Here is a 25,191-nt window from a genome sequence, read left to right as displayed (position 1 = left end):
GAAATGAAGAATGCTTTTGATCTGCTAATCAGGAGATCGAACACAGCCAAGGAAAGAATCAGTGAGGTTGAAAATATGTTCATGGAAGTTCCCCAAACTGAAATGCAAAGAGAAATAGAATAAATTTAAAAGAAAGAAAGAAAAAAAGGAACAGAATATCTAAGAACTATGGGACAATTCAAGATGCAAGATACACATAACTGGAACTCCAGAAGGAGAACAAAGAGAGAAAGAAGAAATATTCAAGGATATAAAGGCTGAGAATTCTTCAAAACTAATGACAGAACACCAAACCATAGATCCAGGAAGCTCAGAAAACACCAAACAGAATAAATGCCCCCAAATCTACACCTTGGTATACCATATTCAAACTGCAACATCCCAAAACAGAGAGTATCTTGAAGGAAGTCCAAGTGACAAGAGCACCTTATCTACAGAAGACAAGGACATTATATCACACACCTCATCAGAAATGATGCAAGCAGGAAGAAAATGGAGTGAAGTATTTAAAGTGTTGAAAGAAAAAAAATACCATCATAGTATTCTGTATCCAATGAAACTGTACTTTGAAAGTAAAGGAGGTGGGGATAGCTCTGTGGTTAGAGTACATGCTTAGCATGCATGAGGTCCTGGGTTCAATCCCCAGTACCTCCATTAATAAATAGATAGACAGATAGATAGATACATAGATACATACATACATACATAAATACATAAATAAACAAACCTAATTACCCCCCAAAAAAACCAAACAAAAAAAGTAAAAGAAACAAACAAATTTAAGAAATTTGCATCCAGTACCTTGCAACAAGTTGTTAAAAGGAGTTCAAGAGTCAAGGAAAGTGACATAGGTCAGGCATTCAGAAACACAAGAAATGAAGAGCAAGAGACAAGGAATAAATAAAGGTAGGACAAAATCTTTTATTTTTCTTATTCTTAATTGATCTGATAACTCTTTGTTCAAAGTAATAATAGCAGCAATGTTTTGGGTGATTATAGTATATGGATAAGTGAAATGAACGACAGCAATGTTATAAGGGATGGGGAAAAAGGAGTTAAGAACATTCTGTTATAAAGTACCTCAACTACCTGTGAAATCGTATAATGTTATTTCAAAACAGACCTAGATTAGTTGTAAATGTATGTAGCAAACTCTAGGGCAAGCACTGAAAAACTTTGGTATGTTAAGAAAGAATAAATGGAATCAAATAAAATGTTCAACCAAAAGCCGAAAAGGAAGAGAAGAGGGTGATAAAAACATAAAAAGTACAAGTCTAATGAACAGAAATTAGTGGTAATGGTAAATATTAACCCAACTATATCAACAATCACTCTAATTGTGAATGGTCTAAATATATCAACTAAAAGACAAAGATCGTGACAGTAGATAAAAAAGGAAGAATCTACTGTCTACAAGAAACACTTTAAATAGAAAGACACAGATTAGTTAAAAGTAAAGGAATGGTTGCTAACACCAACCAAGAGAAAGCAAACATCAGAACCAGACTCAGCTCTGACACAGAGTTTGGAACTGTGAAATAGGGGATTTAAAGAACGTATGACTAATAGGTTAATGGCTCTAATGGAGAAAGTGGACACCAATTTCAAACAAAGCAGAGGAGCAAATAGGAAAATTATCAGCGATAAAGGAGGGCATGCCATCATGAAAAAGGGGCCGATTCTCCAAGAAAACAATCTTTAATGTGTTAAGAGCCTAACAACAGAGTGTCAAAATACATGATGCAAAACTGATGAAACTACAAGGAGAAATGAACAAAACCACGATTATACTCAGAAACTTAAAACACTCTTCTATTGGTAACTGATAGAACCAGCAGCCAGAAAATCAGTAAGGATATAGTTGCACCAAAAAGCACCATCAACCAACTGGATCTAACACTTCATCTAACGATAGCAGTGTATGCATTCTTTCAGTCTCACACAGAACTAGGCAGAGCACATCTGGAGCTATAACACGTTTGAACAAATTTAAAAGAGTGGAAATCATACAGCATTTGCTCTCAGATCAGATGGAGTTAAAACAGAAATCAGTAACAGAAAGACAGCAAGAAAATCTCCATATATTTGAGAATTAAGCAACAATTCTAAATTACACGTGGGTCAATGAAGTCTCAAGAGAAAATTTTAAAAGTCTTTAAACTAAATGATAATATAAGTGATCAAAATTTGTGGGATGCTTCACAAGTAGTGATCAGAGGGAAATTATAGCATTGAAGGTGTATGTTATGAAGAGAAAGACAAAGAATTGTTAAAACTCAACAATAAGAAACAGATATAGAAAACAAACTTATGGTTACCAGGGGGAATAGGATGGGAAGGGATAAATTGGGAGTTCGAGATTTTCAGATACTAATATATACAAAATAGATAAACAAGTTTATACTATACAGCACAGGGAACTATATTCAGTATCTTGTAGTAACTTATGGTGAAAAAGAATATGAAAATGAATATATGTGTGTTCCTATATGACTGATGCACTGTGCTGTACACCAGAAATTGACACATTGTAAACTAACTATATTTCAATAAAAATACATATTTTTTTAAAACACTCAACAATAAGGGGAAAAACTCAGTTAAAAATAGGCAAAAGATCTGACTAGACACCTCAACAGAGAAAATATGCAGATGACAAATAAGTATATAGAAAGACGCTTAGCGTCACACCACATAAGAGAACAGCAAATTAAGATAGTAATGAGATACCATCACGTCTCTATTAGGATGGCTATCATCCAAAAACCTGACCACACCAAATGCTGGCAGGGGTGCTGGGCTGGAACAGGAAGTCCCACGCACTGTGGGTGGGACGGCCATGATCACAACCACACACACACCCAGTGGGAAGGGTCAAACAGGCAGACAAAAACAAGCGTTGGTGAGGATGTCCAGAAGTCAGAACACTCATAGGCTGCTGGCGGGAATGTAAAACGGTGCCGCCACTTGGGAAAACTGTCTGGCAGTTCTCCAAAAAATTAAACATGGAGTTACCATTTGACTCAGCAACTCCCCTCCTCGGTATCTACGCCAAGAACTGAAAGCATATCCACAAAGAAACTTACACAGGAACGTTCTTAGCAGCATGGTTTGTAACAGCCACTAGATGCAAACAACCCAAATACCCAAGGAAAGATGAACAGATAATCAAAATGCAATAGAGCCACACAATGGAATACTATTCAGCTGTAAAAATGGAACAAAGTACTGATATGTTCTATGATGTGGATGAACCCTGAAAACATTAAACTAAGTTACAGAAGCCAGTCACCCCAAAAACCCCACATATTATAGGATTCTATTTATACAAAATGTCCAGAATGGGCAAATATACGGAGGCAGAGAGCAGATTAGGGGTTGGTCAGGGCTGGGGTGGGGAGGGCAGGGAGCATGCAGAGGCTGGGGGATAGTAGCTTCATAGCACAGGTTTTCTAAGATGATGAAAACACTCCACAGTTGCCTGTGGTGATGGTTGCACAGTCCTGTAAATATACTACAAACCACTGCATGCATACTTCACAAGGGTAAACTGCATGGTAGGTGAATTATATCCCAATAAAGCTGTTATCAAAAAAAAAGTTACCATCTAAATATTTATGACTTTCAAAGAGAGTTGCCAGATTTCACAAGTCAAAATACAAATCCTGTTTGGTTCATATTCCTGCTTTAAAAAAAATAATTCATTGTTTATCTTAAATTCAAATTAAACTGAATAGCCTATATTTTATCTGGCAACCCTACTCCCAAATCCATTATCTGCAATCTAGAACTTAATTATCTTCAGTTCAAGATCTTCACTTCAGTATCCAGCTACGTAAGAGGCAGCTTTATTTGTTTATCCCCCAAATATCAAGTGAACATAGAGAAAACTAAAATAACCTTTATACTGAGGAGACAGTCAAAACATGTAAGGAAGACTGGTACCTTAGGGCTTATATGGGTCTCCTGAAGCCCCCTGCTGACCCCTACTGGCCTGGCCTAAACCATTTACTGGTTGGATTAGGGGGTGAGTGGGGAAGAGGCGGGTGTCCAGGAACTGAGGCCAACAGTTATTTGACAATGATTTATGGGGAGGAGTTTCAATATTTTAATAAACTGCACGTGCTAGTGAGGACAGGTTGGACGTCAGCCTCCCTCTCTGCAGCGTGCCACCGTCATCTCTGACTTGGAAATCGCACGTCCTGGCCGAGCTCCAGGTTAAGCTAATTTACTTCTAAAAAGCAAATCTTCTCTAAAACTTTCAATGCCGTGGCTCCCATGGTCAGGACGGACTCAAAGCCATTCAAGAATCGGTCTCTGCTGATCTTCCTCGCCACACTTTGCCTCGCTGCCCACACCTCCTCACTTTCTGATTCAACCAAGAGCATCTGTCAGCCTCCATCCTGAAGACACAAGGTTCACACTTGCCTCCAGGTGTTGGTGTGTGTTATTCCTTCAGCCTGACCTCCGCCACCTCCTTCATAAATTCTTACCTGAGCAACTTTGAGTCAACATGCATATTTCAGCTTAAAAGACCAAATCTCCCGTGATCCCCTTCTCTGAGGCCGGTGCTGGGGGAGCCACCTTGTGCCTCTCATAAAAAGTGACCAGTCATGGACTACTGTACCTGCCCACCACCTCATCTACAACCCCTCTGGGAGACTGGAGACTGTGAGACGAGGGACTGTGCCTGCTCTGCTGGAAAGGTGAGCCCTGGTGTCCTACACGGTGTCTGGCACATAGCAAGAACTCAACAAAGACCGTATGAATAAAACAGTCAAGCATCCAAAGTCGAAACTACGTAACTAAATGTCTTAAGGATCCAGCTGAGTTTCATCATGACTCCTTTAAGACTGAAATCACAGAAATACAGTAATTCAATCGTAATGGGAGAATTTTCTTGAAAATAATCAGTTTGTGTTTTGTTGAGATACTTCAGAATCCCGGCAAGGCTAAAACTCAGATTACTACCTTTTTTTCTCCTGCCCCTCACCCCACCCCATACACAGATACAACTATTTCAAAGGGCAGAAAAAAACATAGGCAACTATTTCAAAGGCACTAAAAAATCTGATATTCCTATCCTCGAAATCCAGCACAGCTGTGAAATAAAAGCAAAAATTTCTCTTGAGGAAAGAGAACTACCAGTCTCCTTGAAAATAAATAAAAGAGTTAAGCAAGTCTTTAGGCTACACCGTGTTCTGAAATGAATTTAACCAGATTACAAAAATACACACAACTGAATAAAATTTAAATAAACAAAACTCAATAGGAGAAAAGACAAGGATAGGAGATAAACCGAGAAATGATGTTCAGACACAAACTATATTCTGTATATTTTTGCAAAACACGGGTCCAAGTGTAGCTGCATCCCATTTGTTAGATCATGTGAAAACATATTTTTGTCTTGCTACATGTCATGTGTTGTATTTCCCATCTTACATGTGGTATTTCCCAGATCTCTGAGCAGCACCGTCTTTCTTCTGATACCTCTAAGACCTCGTGCTTACAGGTTTTATTATTCAACTTTCCTATTTAGAAATTTTTCTTTAAAAAAAAATCCGCAACTAATACCCTATGGGATCGTCTTAGTTCCTTTCCAACGACAAGCTCATAACCTCCAGTCTTTCCGCCAGAGTGGGGCTCAAAGCCCTCAGGTGGCGTGCCGTGCCTGTCACAGACCCAGCCTGCCTCTTCTGAGTGTCTTTTCCATCATTGCAGCCTGTTGTCTGTACAACTGTGTGGCGATTTAACCACCACTTCCTTTTTCACCTAAAAGAAGGTGACCACTGTGAAAACTCTCTGCTGGAATAAAACCAAGTTTTGCATTCACCCAGTTCTAAAACCACAGACCAACAGCGTCAACTGTCGGCCAAAGAGCGTAACATCAAAACACATTCTGATTCACTCTAAAACAGGTCTTCGCAAACAAATTCCTTTTGCTCTCCCAAGATTTATGTACAGAAGCCGGAGCCTCCTTCCCTCCAGCCTCCAGGAGAGGCACTTGGAAGACAGTGAAGCGGGCTGCTCCAGCTGTTGCAACTGCGATCCCCTGAGACCCGCCTCCTGGAGGGATGCTCGGGGTTTTCCTACTTGAAAACTAGCAGAACGGGTCAGTCAGAGGACACACCGGAGGTCTGCGCGTGATAGAGGCTGGGAGCTGGGGGGGGGGGACTGTTAAGAAACTGAGAACGTATTAAGAGGTACATCATAAAACTAATTTCAAAAATATGTTTAATGGCAATTACTGAAATAAAACTGATTTAAAAAATATATTTTATGGCAACTACTGACAAACATTTGGAACAGCACACACATTATTGTGCTGTTTAAAACACTGGCAACATCTCTTTATTTGCTTCACTGTTTTTATAAAACCGAGTGTCAATAATGGTATGCTCTCCTAACCACTTATTATTGACAAATACTTTGTTTTTGGTTTTTAATTGAAGTACAGCTGATTTACAATGTTGCGTTAGTTTCTGGCCTACAGCGTAGTGATTCAGTTACACATACATATATTCTTTTTCATTACAGGTTATTCCAAGCTATTGAATGTTGTTCCCTGTGCTCTACAGCAGGACCTTGTTATCTCTTTTATATAGAGGAGTCTGTATCTGCTGATCCCAACTCCAATTTACCCCCCTTCCCCTTTGATAACCACAAATTTGTTTCCTATGTATTGACACATACTTTGAATAACAACCAATGTTGAAAACAGCTAGGGTAGCTAAGAATTTTTTCACACACTAGTTTTATTCTTTAATAAAAATAACCATCTCTGACCATACTTTTTTGTCCTTCGCATGCTATGATAATTAACCTTTTTTCTTATTATGTAGTAATACCTACTTATATTTGCCTAACTTACGTGAGTATCAAAGAACACCCTCACTATTTTATTTGAAGCTCACAGCAACCTTGGGAACAGGAGCTGTAATTTCCATTTTATAGGAAAGGAAACTGAGATAGTAGCCACCTTATAAATAAAAACACACATGCATCCATTGTTTGGCTACCATGTTTACTTAACAGTTAAGGAGTGATGACGCCAGTTGAAGTGTATTTGATTTCTTCTATCAAGGGATCAAATCAATCTAAACAAATCCATAGCTATCCAATCCCAAACATTCAATACAGGAATATTTTCATGACTGCCTCAGTAAGACATAAACTTCATCAGTTAACATCCCAAGACCATTTATAACACATCCTGAGAGAGAGACTAAACTACCTAAAATTATTCAGAACACAAAGGTGTCTCGGCAATTACAGAAAAACTAAATAAACTAATAAACGCTGTTGTCTTTGGCTGTATTGCTAAGAAAATGCCACCGATCAACACCTTCACTCCTTGAGAATCGCCATTACTTGAGGCAAATCTCAGCCAAAACGGCAACAAGGAAAAAAATGCATTAGGAATTCTCCTATCCGGTGGAGCAACTGTACCTCCGAAGTTGCTCATTTCTAAATACTATCCATCCATCAAGAAGCCTCTGATCACAAGAGACAACCGTAACAAACTCAGCTGAATGAAGCATTGGTCCAGATCCTGCTAAGACATCGTAAGTTTCTATCTCCCACAGACTCAAGTGAGAGCCTCAATTTCTGTCAGCTTCAGTTAAACAAGAAAAAACGCAATTCGTATTTCCAGAAGTGAGAGCAGCATATTTTCCAGTAAAGTTTCTTGTTCTCGTTTGACTATTTTAAGAGTTCGGATCACTCCCAGGGTTGATGTGTGGCAAGATCTGATTTCTGGTGGCTGATCATTTCCATGGCATGACACTTCACTGAAACAGTCTCCAAAAACTGTTTTTCATTCGCATTTATAGCGTCAGTGTATCTAGACACAAAATACCATTTCAGTGGCTCTGTGCCAAGGAAAGAAAAGGCGTGCTCGGATTTCAGTTGACTTTGTTAAAGGAAATTATTTTAAATAACGTGGCTACTGAACTGTTGCTGTCCTTAACCTCAGAAAACCTACTCCTCATTTTTTCCTGCAAACATTTGTTTATTTAAGTTAAACGCCAGCTCGTGAACGTTGACCATCAGGAATCTAAACCTTCCTGCTACTATTTCATAGTCTTTTTCTAAACCAGGGCACATGCGTGCCCCATCAGTATGCACAGCCAGCTCCCCACCATCAAGGGAAATCATCCCCGTATTTTCAGTAGAATCTTTTTTTTAACAACTTCCACGCCCGTCAGTGAAATGGAACAAGGCTGTTTTGTTTTCGGAGAGCAACAATTTGATCTCGGGTTTACTAGATGGCGCTCAAAATATTTTTCCATATGCCTTTCCGCAGAGAGACTCTGACATCAGCGTGGTTTACCTTCACTAGTGAATGCAGGCTTTTTGCACCAAACATATCCCAGAGGAAGGTCAGGTCTTCCTGGCTATCCACATGTGGCTGCAGCTGGGCTGGCAGAGCCGCCAACAGCTCATGCAGACCTATAAAATGAAAATAAAACACAAAGCATAATCTTAGCATGATCTCATTAATTTCACTTAAGGTGTGTGTAAATGACAGCTGGAACGTGTCTTTTTTTTTTTTCCACTGGATCTGTATTCTGGGCCATCAAGCAAAACACTTCTCTACAAAGTAGCCAAGGAAGCTTTTGGATTTTTAAATTCCAAAGACAGATGCATTAACAGGCTTGTTTTTTAAACTTTTGGTAATGGTCAACATTCTACAGTCCTCCAAGTGTACACGACCTGAGACAGGAAATGTGTACAAGCTTTCAAATAAAAAATAAAAAGAAGAAAACGCATACATTCCTTTCCTTAATTGTTATTACATTTCCCTCAATGTTAGCCAAAGAGTGAAGTGAGTCATGAATAGGAAAAACTTAAGAAGAGCAGAAAATTGATAGCATGGTCCATTAAAAAGGTTTTACGGTTTGCAAACAGTTCCTAATAATATATAGCTTTAAAAACGTTTGGGTTATCCAATGTCCAAAATCAAGTTCTCGCAAACAAGCCAGAATAAACCATCCTCGGTGAAGCATCATCTGGAGCCACCCATTTCTGTTTTGTTTCTAAACAACAAACTATGCAGAATTCAGTTTAAATGTGACTCTCATTTGGGGTACGTGACACTCTTGGAAAGAGTCAAGGAGACAGATGCAGGTAACGCGTTTACTACTAGAAGGTCCCTCGGAGCAGACAGTAGCGCCGTGTTCCCGGGAGCAGACGGCACAAACCATCCATCTCGTTCGGGGGCTGTCAGACTCCTGTCCAAGAAATGTTGCAACAGTGCTTGCCCAGGACTCTTCAGGGAGGTGACCTGGCAGAGGTCGGTATCAGCTCAGAGCACATGTTTCCTTTTCCAGTGGGATTACATGAGGTAAAAAGGACAAAATTCCTTTTATTTCTGCCTGCTGTCCACAAAAACACCAAGACCTCCTGGGACTCACAACACACGGGCCGGTTGTTACTCCTGGTCTGAATAAGCACTGCTGTTCATTGCAGGGGCAGCTTTACAAAATACTGAACCAGCAAAGGCTCATAAGTTACAGACTTCTGATCAGTGTATCTACAACTTTCCTAGAGCATTACGATATCCTGATCATCGCAACCAAATGCATTGGTGCCACTTGGAAAGTTAGGGATGTAACCTGAGAGATTCAATTAAACTCAAACACTCCTGGGGCTGCACTTCGCCAGAAAGATCTACATATTCTAGTAAAACGAAAATTTTCTCTGAATTACATTCTTAAGTATCCTTGGTGGGTTATATTTATTCCCCTAACAATCTGGCATTCTGCCTAAACTAGCTCTTATTTACAATTCAGTGAAAATATTTCTAACTTATCTCAATGTATCATAACACAGGTCTCAGTTGATACCAATACATGCATACATACACACACTCATATAAAGTAATCTCAGCCGCCAAGATCAGCGGTAAATGTCAGAGGTTCAAAATGTGAAATTACGTAAAAAGGTAGGATTTCACTGTTTTATTACTGATTTCAAAAGTAGTAAAAAAAATTGGCAATTCCCTATTCCTTGGGAATATGATTAGAGCTGAATGATGCTGCGATGTAATTTATGTGGTACGTTGTTGGGGGAATTAGACGACTTAATACTCCTGAACAGTCTTGGGATGTGGTAAGTACTCAATGTTTCACATGTAACTTGAGTTTCAGCCATTGTATTATTGATTACTACTATTGTTCATCCATGTTATTACTAAAAAAGCAGAAGTCTGATTCAAGCACTCCAAGGTTCAGATCCCAGGTCTACACTGTAAGCATTCCACATAACTTATCTGAGCCCGATTTTCCTCACATGTTGAAAAAGATGGTAACCTACACAAGGGATACAAGTGCAAAGTGCATAGAACTAAACACACACACACACACACACACACACACACACACACACGCAAGCACATATAAAAACTGATGAAATTTGAAAAAGGTCAACAGATGGGACGGACCATGACTTCCTAGCTGTGACACACACGTTACTACAGTCATGCAAGATGGCACCACAGGGGAAACTGGGCAAAGGGACACAGGATCTCTCTGTACTATTTCTTACAACACGTGACTCTACAATTATCTCAAAACAAAGCTGAGACGAAGGAAGAAATTCTGGTAAATAAGAGTTGCTGTAAGAATTCAGTGGAACAGGGAACATGACAGCACTCAGTACTGCGGCTGGCTCAGGGCAGGCATTTGATAAAATTAAAAAAAAAAAAAAGATATTCTTCCTTCCTTAATATATCTCTTCCAATGACCACACCATCACGTGGTTCAAAGTGAACACGACAGCTCAGTGGCACCTGCCAAATGGACACATAACCATATCCAGAAATGAAACCACTCCAGCCTTTTATATATGCAGAGTGTTCACTTTACCCAAGCACAGCTTAGCTTTTCATGGGAATAAGCAATATTAGGTTTTTCTTTTTTTTAATAAGACTTTCTTCTTTTAGAGCAGTTTCAGTTTAAAACTGAGCAGAAATTAGGTTTAATTCATAAGTAGTGATCATTTCTGTTAGCCAACACTCATAAACCTGAGTTTTCTGGGCTTTTTCTAGCTTTATGCAATCCTAATTTGCATGCCACCCTAGCTGCGTACACCAGTGACAGCAGTCACTTCTCTTCACCTCCCACATCTGGGAACCACAGAAGAAAGGCAACAGGGTCAGTCAGAAACTTAAAAGATGGTTAAAAGAGCCACTACATCAGAGCTGTACAGAGTCTCAATGTAGGTAACACAGACAACACTTACACTCAAATCAATTATCCAGGCCCTAGAAACCACTTCAGTCCACGTCTGAAACTGAGTCTGTGTTTAACATATGCATTAAAACATTCCTATATTCAGTTCCTGGGGTTCCAATCATGAAGAATACTATGAAATCTAAATGGCTTTAGTCCTTGAGACTCAAGAGAGCAAGTAAGGAGAGTGGAGAGAGCCAGGTGCTTCTTTAAAAATGTTACCTAAATCTATAAAGAAGCTGTGGTAATTTATGCAATGGAATACTACTCAGCCATAAAAAATGATAAAATAATGCCATCTGCAGCAACATGGATGGACCTGGAGACTGTCATTCTAAGTGAGTTAAGCCAGATAGAGAAAGAAAAATACTGTATGATATCACTCATATGTGGAATCTAAAAAAGACGACAAATGAACCCATATATAAAACAGAAACAGACTCACAGACATAGAAAACAAACTTACAGTTACCAGGGGGGAAGGGGATAGAAAGGGATAAATTGGGAGTTTGAGATTTGCAGATACTGACTGGTATATACAGAATAGATAAGCAAGTTCATACTGTAGAGCACAGGGAACTATATTCAATATCTTGTAGTAGCTTACAGTGGGAAAGAGTATGAAAATGAATATATGTATATTCATGTATGACTGAGGCTTTGTGCAGAAATTGACACAACACTGTAAACTGACTGTACCGCAATAAAAAAAATTCACATATAAAAACAAAAAATGTTACCTAAATCTATCTGGTCCCTGAGAAAGAACAAAGCCAGGAAAGTTACCTCCTCTGTGGTCATTCAAGCTCATTCCAATAAACATCTAAGGTACTTATGAACCAACATTGTCCATGGCTCTAATGGTCTAGGACCAATCGGACATGATCCCCATCTGCAAGAGTCCACAGTGCAGATGACCCAGCAAAGACAGGTCTGTTAAAGCAAGTGCAGGACAGGGGAGACTGCTGGGGCAAAGACAAGGTGTCAGTCCTGACGTCAGTCCCTCCAGGGGGAGAAGAGGACACTGGGCAAGCCTTCAGCAAGGAATCACACCTGAGCTAGGTCCGGGAAGGCTACATTCCTCAGAATCAACGTTTATGAGCTCTCATATTCAGAGCACGACGTCAGTCACTGGGGACAAAGCTAAGCACAGAATATTCCACTACCTCTTCTCCCGAGATCTTACAATCTTGGATGACACAACATACTTCTCACATATGGCCAAACATCAAGCAATCCTCAGTATAATGATCTCCTATTTAAATGCCCAAGTCAGGATCCAAAACATTTTCTCTTCCAAGCAAAATTGTTTCAGCCGCTGATGAAATATTCAGACGCTATTAATTTTCAGGGATGTTGATAAGATGCTTGTGACCGCCTCTAATATTCAAATTGTAATTTGGTTAGAAATACTTACTTTGAATTACCTATTAAGTAAAAACACATTAATTTAGATACTTGGTTTTTGCCCAATTGGAAAATTTCATGCAACCGTTCTATTTAAATTCTTCATAGTGAAATTCCTCCTCACCGCTAGTGTCACTTGCAGAGTGCGAACAGATCATTTTCAGTTCTGGGTAAGTTGAGATACAGCACATTTCTGAATATGGGAGAGATGCCTTCACTGAGAATCTGGGTAAAGCTGACCAGCTTTTTCATTTGCTGTAGTTGTATGTTTTTGATCAACCAAACCACTTACCCACTCTTTAAAAATTCTTCATCAATTGCAAATGTGAGGTTTTTAATGCTTCTCCAAGGAATAATTAAACCTGGTTTAAGTTTCTTTGTCTCCTCTTTTTAAAATAATTCTGTCAAGTGAGCTCTCAATAATGCCCAAAATTACGAATTTAGGTTCTGTAAGAATAATTATGGCTTCTCTATTTAATACATTTTTGTGCATGTGAGTAACAGAGAAGGTGTTCTGTGAGAGATTTGGGAAGGACTTGAGTATAAGCCAGCTCTCTCTTCTCTGAAAGAATAATTTACAGATGGAAAAAATTCACCATGTATTTGGGCACATATGACACAAGAGATAACAAGACACTGTTAAGGATGCACAGGACGGGCTGCAATAAAATTATTTCCTAAAAAGGTTCCAGCAGAAAAAAAGCAGCATTTTAAAATTAGTCTATTTTACATAGTGAGAGAAAAGCCATTAAGAGCAAAACTATGTCAAGGTTCACTTGATTAATATATACAATAATTACTATAGCAGATTTTAAGAAGAGAACAATCAACAGAGGTCAGAGAAGGCTACAGTGGAGCTGGCAGGACACGAGCCAGGATCTGAAGGAAGGGGAATGCGACCTAGAAGGATGCTTTCTAGACCGGAGAACATCCAAGGTGAAAATCAGCAATCGTCACGTAAACCCACAGACTTTCCAGTGCACTCAATTTCCGTCACGCAGAAGAGAGCAGTAGTAATCACTCCAACTCCAATTGTCACTTTATGTGTTTGCATTAGTCACAGTCCAATTCGGGGACTAGAGCTGTGCAGTAATTTGAACAAGGGAAGTTCAATGTGAATAGTTACTCACTATGGCAGGATATTCTACAAAGCAGTAAAGAAAAATCTCTTGGGCTGAAGGAGAGGACCCAGAAGAAAACAGCCTTGGAGAGGGACCCCCTACCCCAAGACTAGGACCAGAGCTCGTCGGAGGAGGTGTGGTCCCAGCCCACTGGAAGGCTGGCGCTCTGGGCACGAGCTTGTCCACTGTCACCAGACAAGCAAGACCCACTCCTCCAGGACGCACGTGGGCAGAAAGCCAGTGGTGGGACCCTGCTTCTCAAGGTGCAGGAGGGTGGGGCATTGGGGACATGAAACCACAGCCAGGACCAGGAAGGCCATCTGAAGAGTGTGCTGAGCCGGGACCCAACAGCCCAGGGGATGTTGATTAAGCCAAAATTCTAATCTCAACTAATGAAGACCACTCTTGCCTATTCAGCGGACACTTTCAACTTCAGCCTCCTCACCAATTTTTTTTAATTAATTAAAAAAATTAAAATTAAATAAATAAAATAAAATAATTAATTTAAAAAAATAAAAATTAAAAAAAAAATTGGGGGTGTGGTAATTAGATTTTGTTTTTTTAAATGGAGGTACTGGGGATTGAACCCAGGACCTCATGCTTGCTAAGCACACGCTGTACCACTGAGCTGTACCCTTCCCCCATCTCACAAATGTTTGGTATTTATAAAAGAGGATAGAAACAGAGAGTCATGTTTTCCAACATTAAAAAAGGTAGTAATCATGTCTGAAAGTGGAAAAACCACACAAAGCACACAGCAGGTAGAAATCTTAGGGGCTAAGGAAGGTGTTCACGGTAATAGGGGCTGACTGCAGCGAGACGCCAAGATGCTTTTAAGATCTCTAAACTGGTTAGGCTTGCTATGCTGAAGGGGAAACATACCTGTCCTTTCCCTTTAAGAGAAAAAAGCCACAGTCGTCCCTTGGTACCCACGGGGGACTGGTCCCAGGACCTGCCCAACACACAAGTGCAGGGATGTCTTCAGATCCCAGTGCGGACAGGTCACCTATGGTTCCAACAAGGAAGGGGGAGGGCAGGGAAACGCGGTGACAGAGGAATCTGGGGCAATTCCTTTACAATCACGGCTGTATTTTCAGTAACTCTGAAACACGGTCATCTGTTGGGGATGAGAATAGCACATCAAGGGTATGCATTCGCAAAGGCTGGGAAGAGTCATCCTGGAGGATGGAAAAATGGACAGAGCAGGGTCATCATCAACGGGTAGTTCACTGGCAATATGAAAATTTAAAGCCTGCATTTCCTTTGATCCAGTAATTCACTCATTCACTCATTCATTCCACCTCCACCTGGAGGGCCACCTGCAGGGCCCAGACCCCGCTGTCTCCAGCATTTAGGAAGAGAAACCAGAAGGAACAGGAAACTATTACTTTCATTTCTGCTCCGTGTGTTTCAGCATTGCTTGACTTTTTACAGACAGACGTTACTTTTATAATTTAAAAAATTTCACTTCTGGTAGTCATTGGACAGCAACCTTTCTCCAGCACTACAGCTCACAACCTCCCCTGAGTTCTGTTCCTGCCAGAGTGGCCCGCCACTTGCTAGCCCCTGAAAGTGTAGCCGTTTCCATGCAATCTTACCCCAATCCGCCAGATCATTAACTTCCTGGTGACTGTTTCTGCTGTCACAGGCCCCTCCCTCAGGGCCCCGGAGATTATTTGGAAGACAAAGCAAACATGTTAACAGTCTGACCTCAAACTTTCACAAACTGGTTTAACATAACACACTTGACAACATCTCAAGTGTGTGAAGAAAGAGGGAAACTGCCCCGAGTCCCTCGGCATTTCAGAATTCCTCCGGATCCTTTCCTGACCTCACTCTACAAGTACTGAGTACTTAACCATGTGCCAGACTGTTAAGGCTGGGAATGAGATGGCGGGGGGGGGGGGGGGGGGCAACGGAAGTCACTCCCCGGTGTAGTGTAGGAGACGGGTATTAGACCTGGTGAAAATAAATGTAAAACTGTAACTGTGAAAAGCACTGCGAGGGAGGGGGTCACGGACCATGAAAGCCTAACACTGGACGTCAACAATTTCAGGGAAAGCTTCCCCGGTGAAGTACGATCGTGCTGTGAGGGTCAAAGTGTAGGTGATAACTGGGGGGTGATGAAGCGGGGAGTAGAAAAATCACATAGGAAAAACAATGCACATGCAAAGGTCCTGGGGCAGATGCAGCCAAATGACGTCGCTAGAGATACCAACTCAGTAACTGCTAGTGAGTTAACATTTTGGTGCATCCAGTTTTTAATCCATAAAAGAGGCATCATAGTTCTAAACTTACAGGATTGTAATGACGATTAAATGGATTTGTAAAGCTCAGAATGCTGCTTCACATAGCTATACAACTTTACATAGCATTTTCTAAAATAAAAATAAATTCCAAATTAAATGCTAAAACATAAAAGTACACCCAAGCACCAAGGAGACAGAATACTAAAGGTAAGTTTATGTTGCTGGAAAAAGGCAAGAAAGACAGGCAAGGGTGGACCTCACATATCGGGTCAAGGGCGGACTAGAGAGAAGACAAATGATGAAAGCGATGACTCGCCCCTGACTCGGGTCAGTCCAGACGTCTCCACAGTAAGACAAGTGGGGAAGAAAAGGGGCAAAATGGTCTCGGCTCTAAAACAACTTAAAAACCTTCGAGATAAACATAATGCAACAAACACTTGCAAGAAACAGCAATAATCTTAATTTTGGTGCTCTCTGTGTCATAGATTCATTGACAAAGTCCGGACAATACTGACTTATGTAACCTATATGTCAATGCACTGTCGTAAATTCAGAATCCAAAGTGAGGTTCCCGGAGGCCAATCATATGCCATTCACACCAAACATGCTGAACAACTGCAGTTCATCCTCAAATGCTTCACGCAATTACAGAAAAATAAGAGTAATCCCGTTACTGAGGTAATTCTACCTCCTTCTCATTTCTCCCAGACTGCCAGTGTAGACATAGCAAGGAGACACACTGACGGCGATCAGCCACTCCGTGCTAGATGAAAACAAGTGACTCGGAATAGAGCAGACATCCCATGCTCACATGATCACTCATTCTGGATCTCTGGACCCCTGCCTCTTGAAGCAACCATGGAAAGGGCTCATTAGATACAGATCAACTTTGTCATAATAAGCACCGTTATCTTTCGGCAGATCTAGGCCTCAGGAAAGGCCACATGCAGAGATGGTGGCAGAACCAGCCAGCAAGTGTGACTCATCTCAGGAGGGAGTCATTTTTTGCATTTTGGTTTTTTTTTAAAGAGATACTGCTTTTTTTTTTTTTGGCTAGCAGAGTCTTCCATAAGTTTATTTTCATAATCATTAAGAAAATTTTTAATATATAAAAGGCATGACATCTCTTAAAGATCAGACAAACAGGTAACAGTAATATAGGAAGAAAAATGTGAAAATTATCTAAATGTCCAAAACGAGATTGATTAAAGTATAGAATATTTATTCAATGGAATATTCTATTCAATATTCTATTAATGGTGGGTCAGTGTCTATAATTTAATATCATATGAAGAAATTATAATGTAGAATAACATATTTTGGTCAAATTATGCATATAAAGAACATTGCATGAAAATAAATTTCAAAATACATATATTACAACTATATATGGCAGCTGAGTTTTTTTTTTTACACCTTTATTGTGGTATGGTTCCTGGACAGTAAACTACACATATTTCAAATGTACAATCTGATGAATTTTGATAGATGTAATACCAATGAAACCACCACCATAAAAGAGATCTTGCTTTTGAGCTTTTTAACATCTGTCTCCCAGCAATTTCCCCAAGAGTTCTTGATATAATTAATATATTCGTAAGAAAAACATTCAGAATTTCTGCTTACAGATCCCTGTTTACACTTTAAGTGTTTTGAACATTTTTGAGAGACATGTATCTTCCATGTCAAAGTTACAGAGTTTTATCAAAACACAAAAGATTCTGGGATTTGAAACTTAGCAAGGATATCCTATGCACAGGACACAACATTCTCGGAAGTTAGAAAAATGGCATCCTTCAAGAACCTACCCCCAGGAGTCACAAAGAGACCTTACCACTTGGTACAGACCACTTCACAAAACTGATCTTCAAAAATTTTCTTCTGAATCATGAGAATGGGGCAGTGGAGGGGAGTAGGAATAATGGATTAAGAAAAAAAAAAGAAATAAATCATGCAATATATTCATTTCCTGCACAGATGAGAAAAGGTCATGATGCCTTCTAACAGAGGAAAACGACCAGACTTGTCACACTTGTCAAAGGAGCAGTATCTTTTCAACAAGAAGACTGTAGTGTAGACACACGGCCTGGACTCCAACAGAAGAAACCCAAGGGCAAAACAAAACACAGAAGCCTCTAACCTACCCAAGTGCTGTGGTTCAGAGAGTCTAAAGAGAAGTAGGCAAAGGATGGAGCTGTGATTTCCCTCACTCATGAGATGGAAGATGAATCCTACCTGCCGTGCAGACTTGAACACAAAATGAAAATAACTATGCCCAACGCAACTTCAAGTTCCTGGAGGGCCTGATCAAAGCAAGTAGACAACCATTCAGAGGAACCATGATGACCGCCTTCATTCACATCGGTAGGGAGGGGACTCCCACGGACTGAAGATGAGGTCCCCATGGGCCACCTGAGACTGGTGGAAAGGAAGGGACGCTGGGTGGTGGGAAGGGTGGGGGCGGGGGTACCATATGAAGAATTGTGAATTAGTGGTAGACGACTAAGTCTCCAGATTCAAGGATCAGTATGACACTAGGACTATTTGGATACCTGAGCAACCAAATTGCATGTGGAAGGAAGATACTCAGCTTCATCGGTTCCATGTTCGGTCTGAGCTGAGGACGGAGAATCAGGCAAGGCGGAAACGTACTGACTGACTAAATATCACTAAACTGAGAGGAAGAAAAAGATCTCACTTAAGTAAATAAAGTACTGAACCCAGAGTAGGTATTCACAGAACATTAAGACACCAGTAAGACCCAATATGAAGCATTCTCATCAAAGATTCTGGCCCGTCTTGAGCGGTGATGCCTACCACCACCATAATCAAATCTGGCACCAGCAACGCTATATCCAAACACAAGAATGATACCATATCAAGACCTAGGAGAGTCTAACGCAGAGTGAAAATTTACTACCAGAGAAGAAGGTTTTGTTCTCTTAAAACACGAGCGCGCACACACACACACACACACACACTAGAATGTTTTAAAAAAATTAAAAGAATGATAAACTTATACCAACTTAAACTTACTATAAATACCCAGCATGATCCAGGCATTAGAATCTTAACCCCTGATTTGAGAATTGGTTTAACAGTGAATTTCACACATTCCTTCCCTCCCCCTCCACTGCATGTCTGTATAATTACATCTACACCATAGTCTATGTATATTGTAGATATTGTAGATACTCTGAAAATTCAAGGAAAAAGATGACAAAGTATAAATCATAGCTCTACCTATATAAACCATACAGAAAGCTTTGTTCAGGACAATTTATTTCCTATTACTTTTTTTTACTGTACTTGAACAAACAGAAACATTATTACATCAAGGGAAATTAAATTAATGCTAAACTGTGACGTTAATTCTCAAAACAGTAACATCTCAAAAACAGAGAAGCATCAAGAAGTGAAGACGTTTTTCCAGTTCCAGAAAACAGCTTCTGTAAAAAATATAATATTCTGTACAAGACAGTAGTAGTTCCTAAGAGAATAAAAGGCCCAGAATTTGATGAAGGTCTTCCCGCAGCGAACGGTTCGCTCCTCTTGCAGATTCCAGATGCTCAACATTCCTGACATCAGAATGGAAAAATTTACTGTTAGTCTAGAGAAATTTAATATCACCATTCTTGTCATTTCCCTCATAGCTTCATTATTAGAACAAGTCTGGGGAAGCTATAAACCTACGTTAAATGATAAAAAAGATGTTCCCCGTGTCCAGTCACATTAGGTACCACAAGTAACCAAAATATTTAGAAATCATATAGAAAAAGACTTGAGAAGGACAGAAGTGTCTATTTGGTTTTTTCCCTCCGTTTTGATATTTGCATTCTGTACAGTATAGCCAGGCATAGGACTAAAACGTTTTACTATAACCAAGGGCTAATAAACACTAAAGAACATATATCGGCGCCCAGAACAACACTATAAAATTTTATTATATTAATAAAATGGGATACACCAAGCTTTAAATTTTCCACTTTGTCAAAGGTAAAATAATCAGCACTGTTCGGTGCCATTCATAACAGGACTCAATTTTTCTCATTTAAAGTATGTTTTATTTCCAAAAGTACCTATACCACTAAAATACTTTAATACAACCCCAACAGAGGCATTCTGTGTTTTATACTCCCCCTTCAACTCCAGATAACTTACTAAAGCATTTGGCAAGCTAAGTTTTTAAATATGCAAAACAATTTAAATAATTATAGTACGGCAATTCGCTTAGTAACGTCTTACACCATTACAAGCAGACCTCGGAGATACTGGGGTTTCAGTTCCAGACCACCATAATACAGCAAAGCTCGCAATAAAGAGAGTCACACAAATTCTTCGGTTTCTCGCTGCATATAAAAATGATGTTTACACTATACTGTGGCCTATTAAGTGTGAGACAGCATTATGTCTAAAAAAGCAATGTACATATCTTAATTTAAAAAAAAAATTCATTGCTAAAAAAAAACGCTAACCATCATCTGACAGTGCAAGGTTGCCACAAACCATTAATTTGTAAAAATGGTGTCTGTGAAGTGCAATTAAAAAGAGTTATCCCGTACCTTACAGTCCATAAAATCCAGGCGAGTTAACAGAGGTAAGTGTATACGCCTGTAGGTAACTTTCATTTTTAGACGCCATCTCTAAGCTTCTGTGGGTTCCAGTGTATAGGTAACTTCACACTGGCAATCTGCAGTCTTGCAACCGGGCATCCTTCCACACCACCAGTCGATACGACAACTCTATGATTCTTAGCAGTGTCCGTCCAGAAGATAAAGCTATGGCCAAGCCAAAATTACATGTAAAACTCTTACAAATCATGGCTTATGGTTGTCTTCTAGAAAAAAGGATTCCATTGACACTGCATCGAACCAGTTCCAGGGCCCCCTAGCCTGGAATAGTTGGCTATAAAAGTTAAAGCATTGTATTTGTTTTATCATAGTTAACGGTACAATTGGATTTATCTCCGTTTATTTCAGTATTTACATTTAAAAGTTAGTATAACATGCAGCTAGACCAAGCCACACAGTCTATCTGGATTTTAACTTACACTGCAGAGTGGCAACCTAAATCTTAACTCTAATCACACAACGGTGGCTACCACTCAGCGTATTAAATGGTAAATAATGGACAGACCAACAGGTACCAACCTTCATCAGGAAGGTTAATTAATTGCGAGAGAAACCAAGGAAGCAGAAGGTGGCTCACTGGTTGTACGGAATGATGTAGACAGACAGACAGGTGTTCCTCACAGGACGACTGCAATAAGAGATTTTAAAAAATGAGTGCTTAGAACCTAACTCACACCGCCCTGTTTTACAGTGGAATGAATTAAAAAAACACGTCGCACCTGGACCACCCCCAGCAGCCACGTGGTAGCCACTATCATCTTCTGGACCATTTCCTCTCGGAGGCTTGTGAGTTGAATGAGAAAGCAATGAAGTGAGAGAAAAGCCCCTAGAGGAGTTCAAGAGACAGAATCACCTTCAATGGCTTTCTTTTCCAGGATTCTCCTGAAACATCCTGCACGGAATCCCCAGGAACAATCTGCTACAAAACAGCGCGGGAGCCCCACTCCTCAGAAAACTCACGGTATCAAAAACATTTTCAAAACCCTCGTTTCAACAGGGAAAAGATACGGGAGGTGAGCCAGTTTCCAATGAATGATGACAATGGTACTTCCATGCATGCATTTTAGCAATAAATGGAGTAACCTATGGTGTACTTACATTTCATTTTAATGAAAATAACAAATCGGCTGTTCAAAACTGGTAACCACCAAACTAAGTGCTTCCCGCCTTTCCAACCCTACACAAAGCTTCTTTCAAATGCTTGAATTTTTGTTTGTAACAGAAATCATAATCATCAGGGGGTAAACCCCGCCCTCAACTCCAGAAGAGTCGCCCGTTGCATCTGCTGAAATTTAACAGAATATCCAGAAAGAGACCTAGTAGTGCAGGGTGAAGAGCTGAGCGTAAGACAAAGGTGGCATTTCAGATCAGGTAAGCAGTGAGAAGCTGTTCCCCTAAAAGTGCTAAATACCTGCTTTACCGTTTCAGGAAAAAAAAAATGAAATCAAATACTAACCTATATCCTTATATGATGAAGTCAATCCTGAATAACATCTTTACCTTCAAATTGTGTCCTAAAAACTCAGTCTAAGAAATACCTGCTATCAAAAAAAGCCCTCTCACAATATTTATGAATGATTTTTTTTTCCCAGTCAAGATGGCGGAGCAGTAGGATCATGAGCTCACTTCTCCTCGTGACTACAACAAAACCACAACTGACTGCTAAACAACCATGGGGGGGAAAAAAAAGATTGGGATCTAGCAAGAACGTTCTTCTCCAACTGGAGATATAAAGAGAGAACCACAGCAGGACGGCAGGAGCGTGCTCGCCATGTAACTGGGGCCCATACCCCTGGGTGGCTGATCCACAAGCTGAAGGAAATGATACGTCACAGAGGTCCTCCCACAGGAGCGAGAGCTCTAAGGGTCCCCAGCCCAAGGTGCCAGCACTAGGAGGAGGAGGACACCCCAGGACATCTGGTTTTGAAGGCCAGCGGGGCTTAGCTCCAGAAGACACACAGGACTGGGGCAAACAGACTTCACTCTCCTGGGAAGCACAGAGAGAATCTCACGTGCACCAGGTCCTAGAGCAGAGGCAGTGATTTATTTCACAGGAACCTGGGCCAGATCTGCCTGCTGGTTTTGGAGGGTCTCCTGGGGAGGTAGGGGATGGCTGCGGCTCACCCAGGGGACATAAAAGCTGGTGGCGGACATTCCGTCAATCTTCATCTACCTGAGCTTTCCTGGAGGCTGGCACCTTGATTGGATCATTAGCACCAAGACCTAGCCCCACCCAACAGCCTGTAGGGAAGCCTCAGGCCAAACAGACTGGGTGGGAGCACAGCCCCACCCATTGGCCTTCCTAGGTCACGAAGGCCTCTGGACACAGCCCTGCCCACCAGAGGTCCAGGACCAAGCTTCACCCAGTAGTGGGCAGGCACCAGCTCCTCCTGCTGGGAACCCCGCATAAGCCTCTAGTCCAAGTTTCCTTCACCAGTGGGGGAAGAAACCAGACATAAGAAAACAACAATCCCAAAGCCTGTGGAAGGAACCCACAAACACAGGCCAGACTACCCTGGGACCAGCTGGACCTGGCCCTTGGGTGAGAGTGATTTTTTTTCATGGTCCGCACTTGTCAAGAAGCAGCAAAACAAAATAGACAAGACTTTAGTTGCTCTGTCCCATGTTCACATGAGCTTCTTGAAGAATATTTAAAATTTTCGGAGGTACAATAGCACTACATCAGAAGGAGAAGTTTAACAGGTAATTTGAGTGCTGGCAAATCAAGGATTTCTTAAATTTTATTGATTTCAATAGCTTTATAATAGCTGTTAGATTACATATTAATGGCATGAAACCATCTTCTTGGTTTTGTTACCAAGGCTGTTGCTCCAGAATCACACCCCTACCCTTCCCTCAGATGGAAACCAATAGTTCTTATCTAAGTTTCAGGAGCAAACGGCCAGAGAAAAAACAGGTTAGAACAAACTAGGCCCAAGATGACGGAGGACTTGACGTCCAGTGGACCCTGAGCCTCACAGTATGCTCTTTGTAACACATTAGCTGCCATGTGTAACACAGGTGCCATGACAGCTGATGACTGCCATGACAGCCACCAAAAAAGCCCACACAAGGACTGAGAAGAAGAGCTGCTTCAGTTTGGGGTCCAAACCACACCCCTATTTTAAGGTAACTCGTGAATATTCCTTTCACTCTTTCTAATTCCTCCCTTTTACCAGGACCTTCCTATATATTTGGTGTCTCCACCCAAATTGGGTTGAGAAGTTGATTTGCAAACGAGGTTCCCATTTCTCCGTTCTTTGGCCATTGAATAAAGCTTGTACTGTTCCAGTCCCAGTATGGGTTTCATTACTGGCTGTGCGAATCCAACTGGAAAAAGAACCTTCCTGGCCAAGACAAGGAAGGGGCCTGGCCCAGGCTAGAACCCCGGCACTGGTCCAGTCGACCAATTCAGTAACAGTCTGGTCTCCATTTTTACTGCAACTGCTCACCATGTATCCCTCAAGTTCTCTCCTAAAAGGAAAAAAGAGTCACATCTTTTGAATGCCAAGTTCCAAAAGCAATATAAACCCACTAAACCAAGTTCCAATACCAAAGAGAAGAGTATTTTCTAACGAACAATTCCACAGCAACAAGGATTTGAAATCTACCAAGTTTACTCAAACTGCCAAGAACCCCCTTTTAGAACTGAACTCGAAGATTGTGTTAAGAATTGTTTTTAATAAGCCAAAATTTCTTTTGTGACAGTGAAGACTATTGCAAAATAAAGCTTAGTAATTTGGCTAATTTTAGTCAGCACTGTATACGCACAAACATATATGGGAATTTGGGCTATGAAAACAGACTCTTGATGTAACTATTCTCATTTCTTACATAGGAAGAACACCAAAAAATACCCTTTTCAATTTAAATATCACTTAGCACAGCATGTTCATACCAATCAAGAGTATTGGGGAGCAAGGAAGGACGTTTTCCAAATTTGGATCTGGGCTTCAATCTGAGGACACAGTGCAAGAGAGCAGATTCTTTTTATTATTATTATTGAGATATAATTGACATACAACAGATGTAACATATTAGTTTTAGGTGCACAACATAATGAAAAAGCAGGTTAATTCTCGTTTCTTACGGTGCTGCCTGCTGATCATTGCAGGGTCCAAATGGTCCCTCTTGTGGTCTGCAGGCACACTGTTTCCACTGGGTATTTAGCACTGTCCAAGGGGGGAAAAGTTCAGTAAAATTTTGTTCACTCATGTTCAAATTTGCAACAAGGTAATGATGTTTGCAGAAATCCAGCACCATCACTGTTACACCACCACTGTGCTGCAGAGGTTATGCTGGTCAAAACCCTTCTCATCAATCTCCACAGACCCCACTTACTGTCATTTGTGTCTGGAAGTTAGTGCTTCACACAACAATTATATCAAGTCACATGTTCAACTGACTTAAAAACTCGCTCACAGAAGCGTACAGTGATAGAAAACAGTAACACCAACATAAAGGTTCCCAATTTCCTGAGTATTTATAATCTGAGCACCAAGTGTACAAGGTTATAAAACCAAGTAAACATAAAGATATTCACTAATCA

The 25,191-nt window shown here is 40.5% G+C and overlaps 1 protein-coding gene and 1 long non-coding RNA gene across 3 annotated transcripts in view; one reads left to right on the top strand and one right to left on the bottom strand.

Annotated features, from left to right (window-relative positions):
* MPP7 (MAGUK p55 scaffold protein 7) overlaps window positions 1-22,870 on the bottom strand; it is a 147,801-nt gene extending 124,931 nt beyond the window's left edge. For both annotated transcript variants that reach the window (XM_072955052.1, XM_072955053.1), the window contains exons 1-3: window positions 22,767-22,870; window positions 21,162-21,270; window positions 8,333-8,451 (exon numbers count right to left, since the gene is read on the bottom strand). In XM_072955052.1, coding sequence (XP_072811153.1) covers window positions 8,333-8,451; window positions 21,162-21,270; window positions 22,767-22,811 — 273 coding nt within the window. In that variant the 5' untranslated portion in view covers window positions 22,812-22,870. The remainder of the gene's footprint in view (window positions 1-8,332; window positions 8,452-21,161; window positions 21,271-22,766) is intronic.
* A 130-nt stretch (window positions 22,871-23,000) lies between these two features.
* Window positions 23,001-24,389, top strand: LOC140691438 (uncharacterized). The gene is made up of 2 exons (XR_012067058.1): window positions 23,001-23,345; window positions 23,822-24,389. It is a non-coding gene; the product is annotated as an uncharacterized lncRNA (long non-coding RNA).
* The last annotated feature ends 802 nt before the right edge of the window (window positions 24,390-25,191 follow it).

The sequence above is a fragment of the Vicugna pacos genome, chromosome 35, assembly GCF_048564905.1.
Source record: "Vicugna pacos chromosome 35, VicPac4, whole genome shotgun sequence".
In the NCBI taxonomy this organism is placed as follows: domain Eukaryota; kingdom Metazoa; phylum Chordata; class Mammalia; order Artiodactyla; family Camelidae; genus Vicugna; species Vicugna pacos.
The sequence above is the reverse complement of the archived record's forward strand: the minus strand, read 5'-3'. Positions and strand labels throughout refer to the sequence as shown.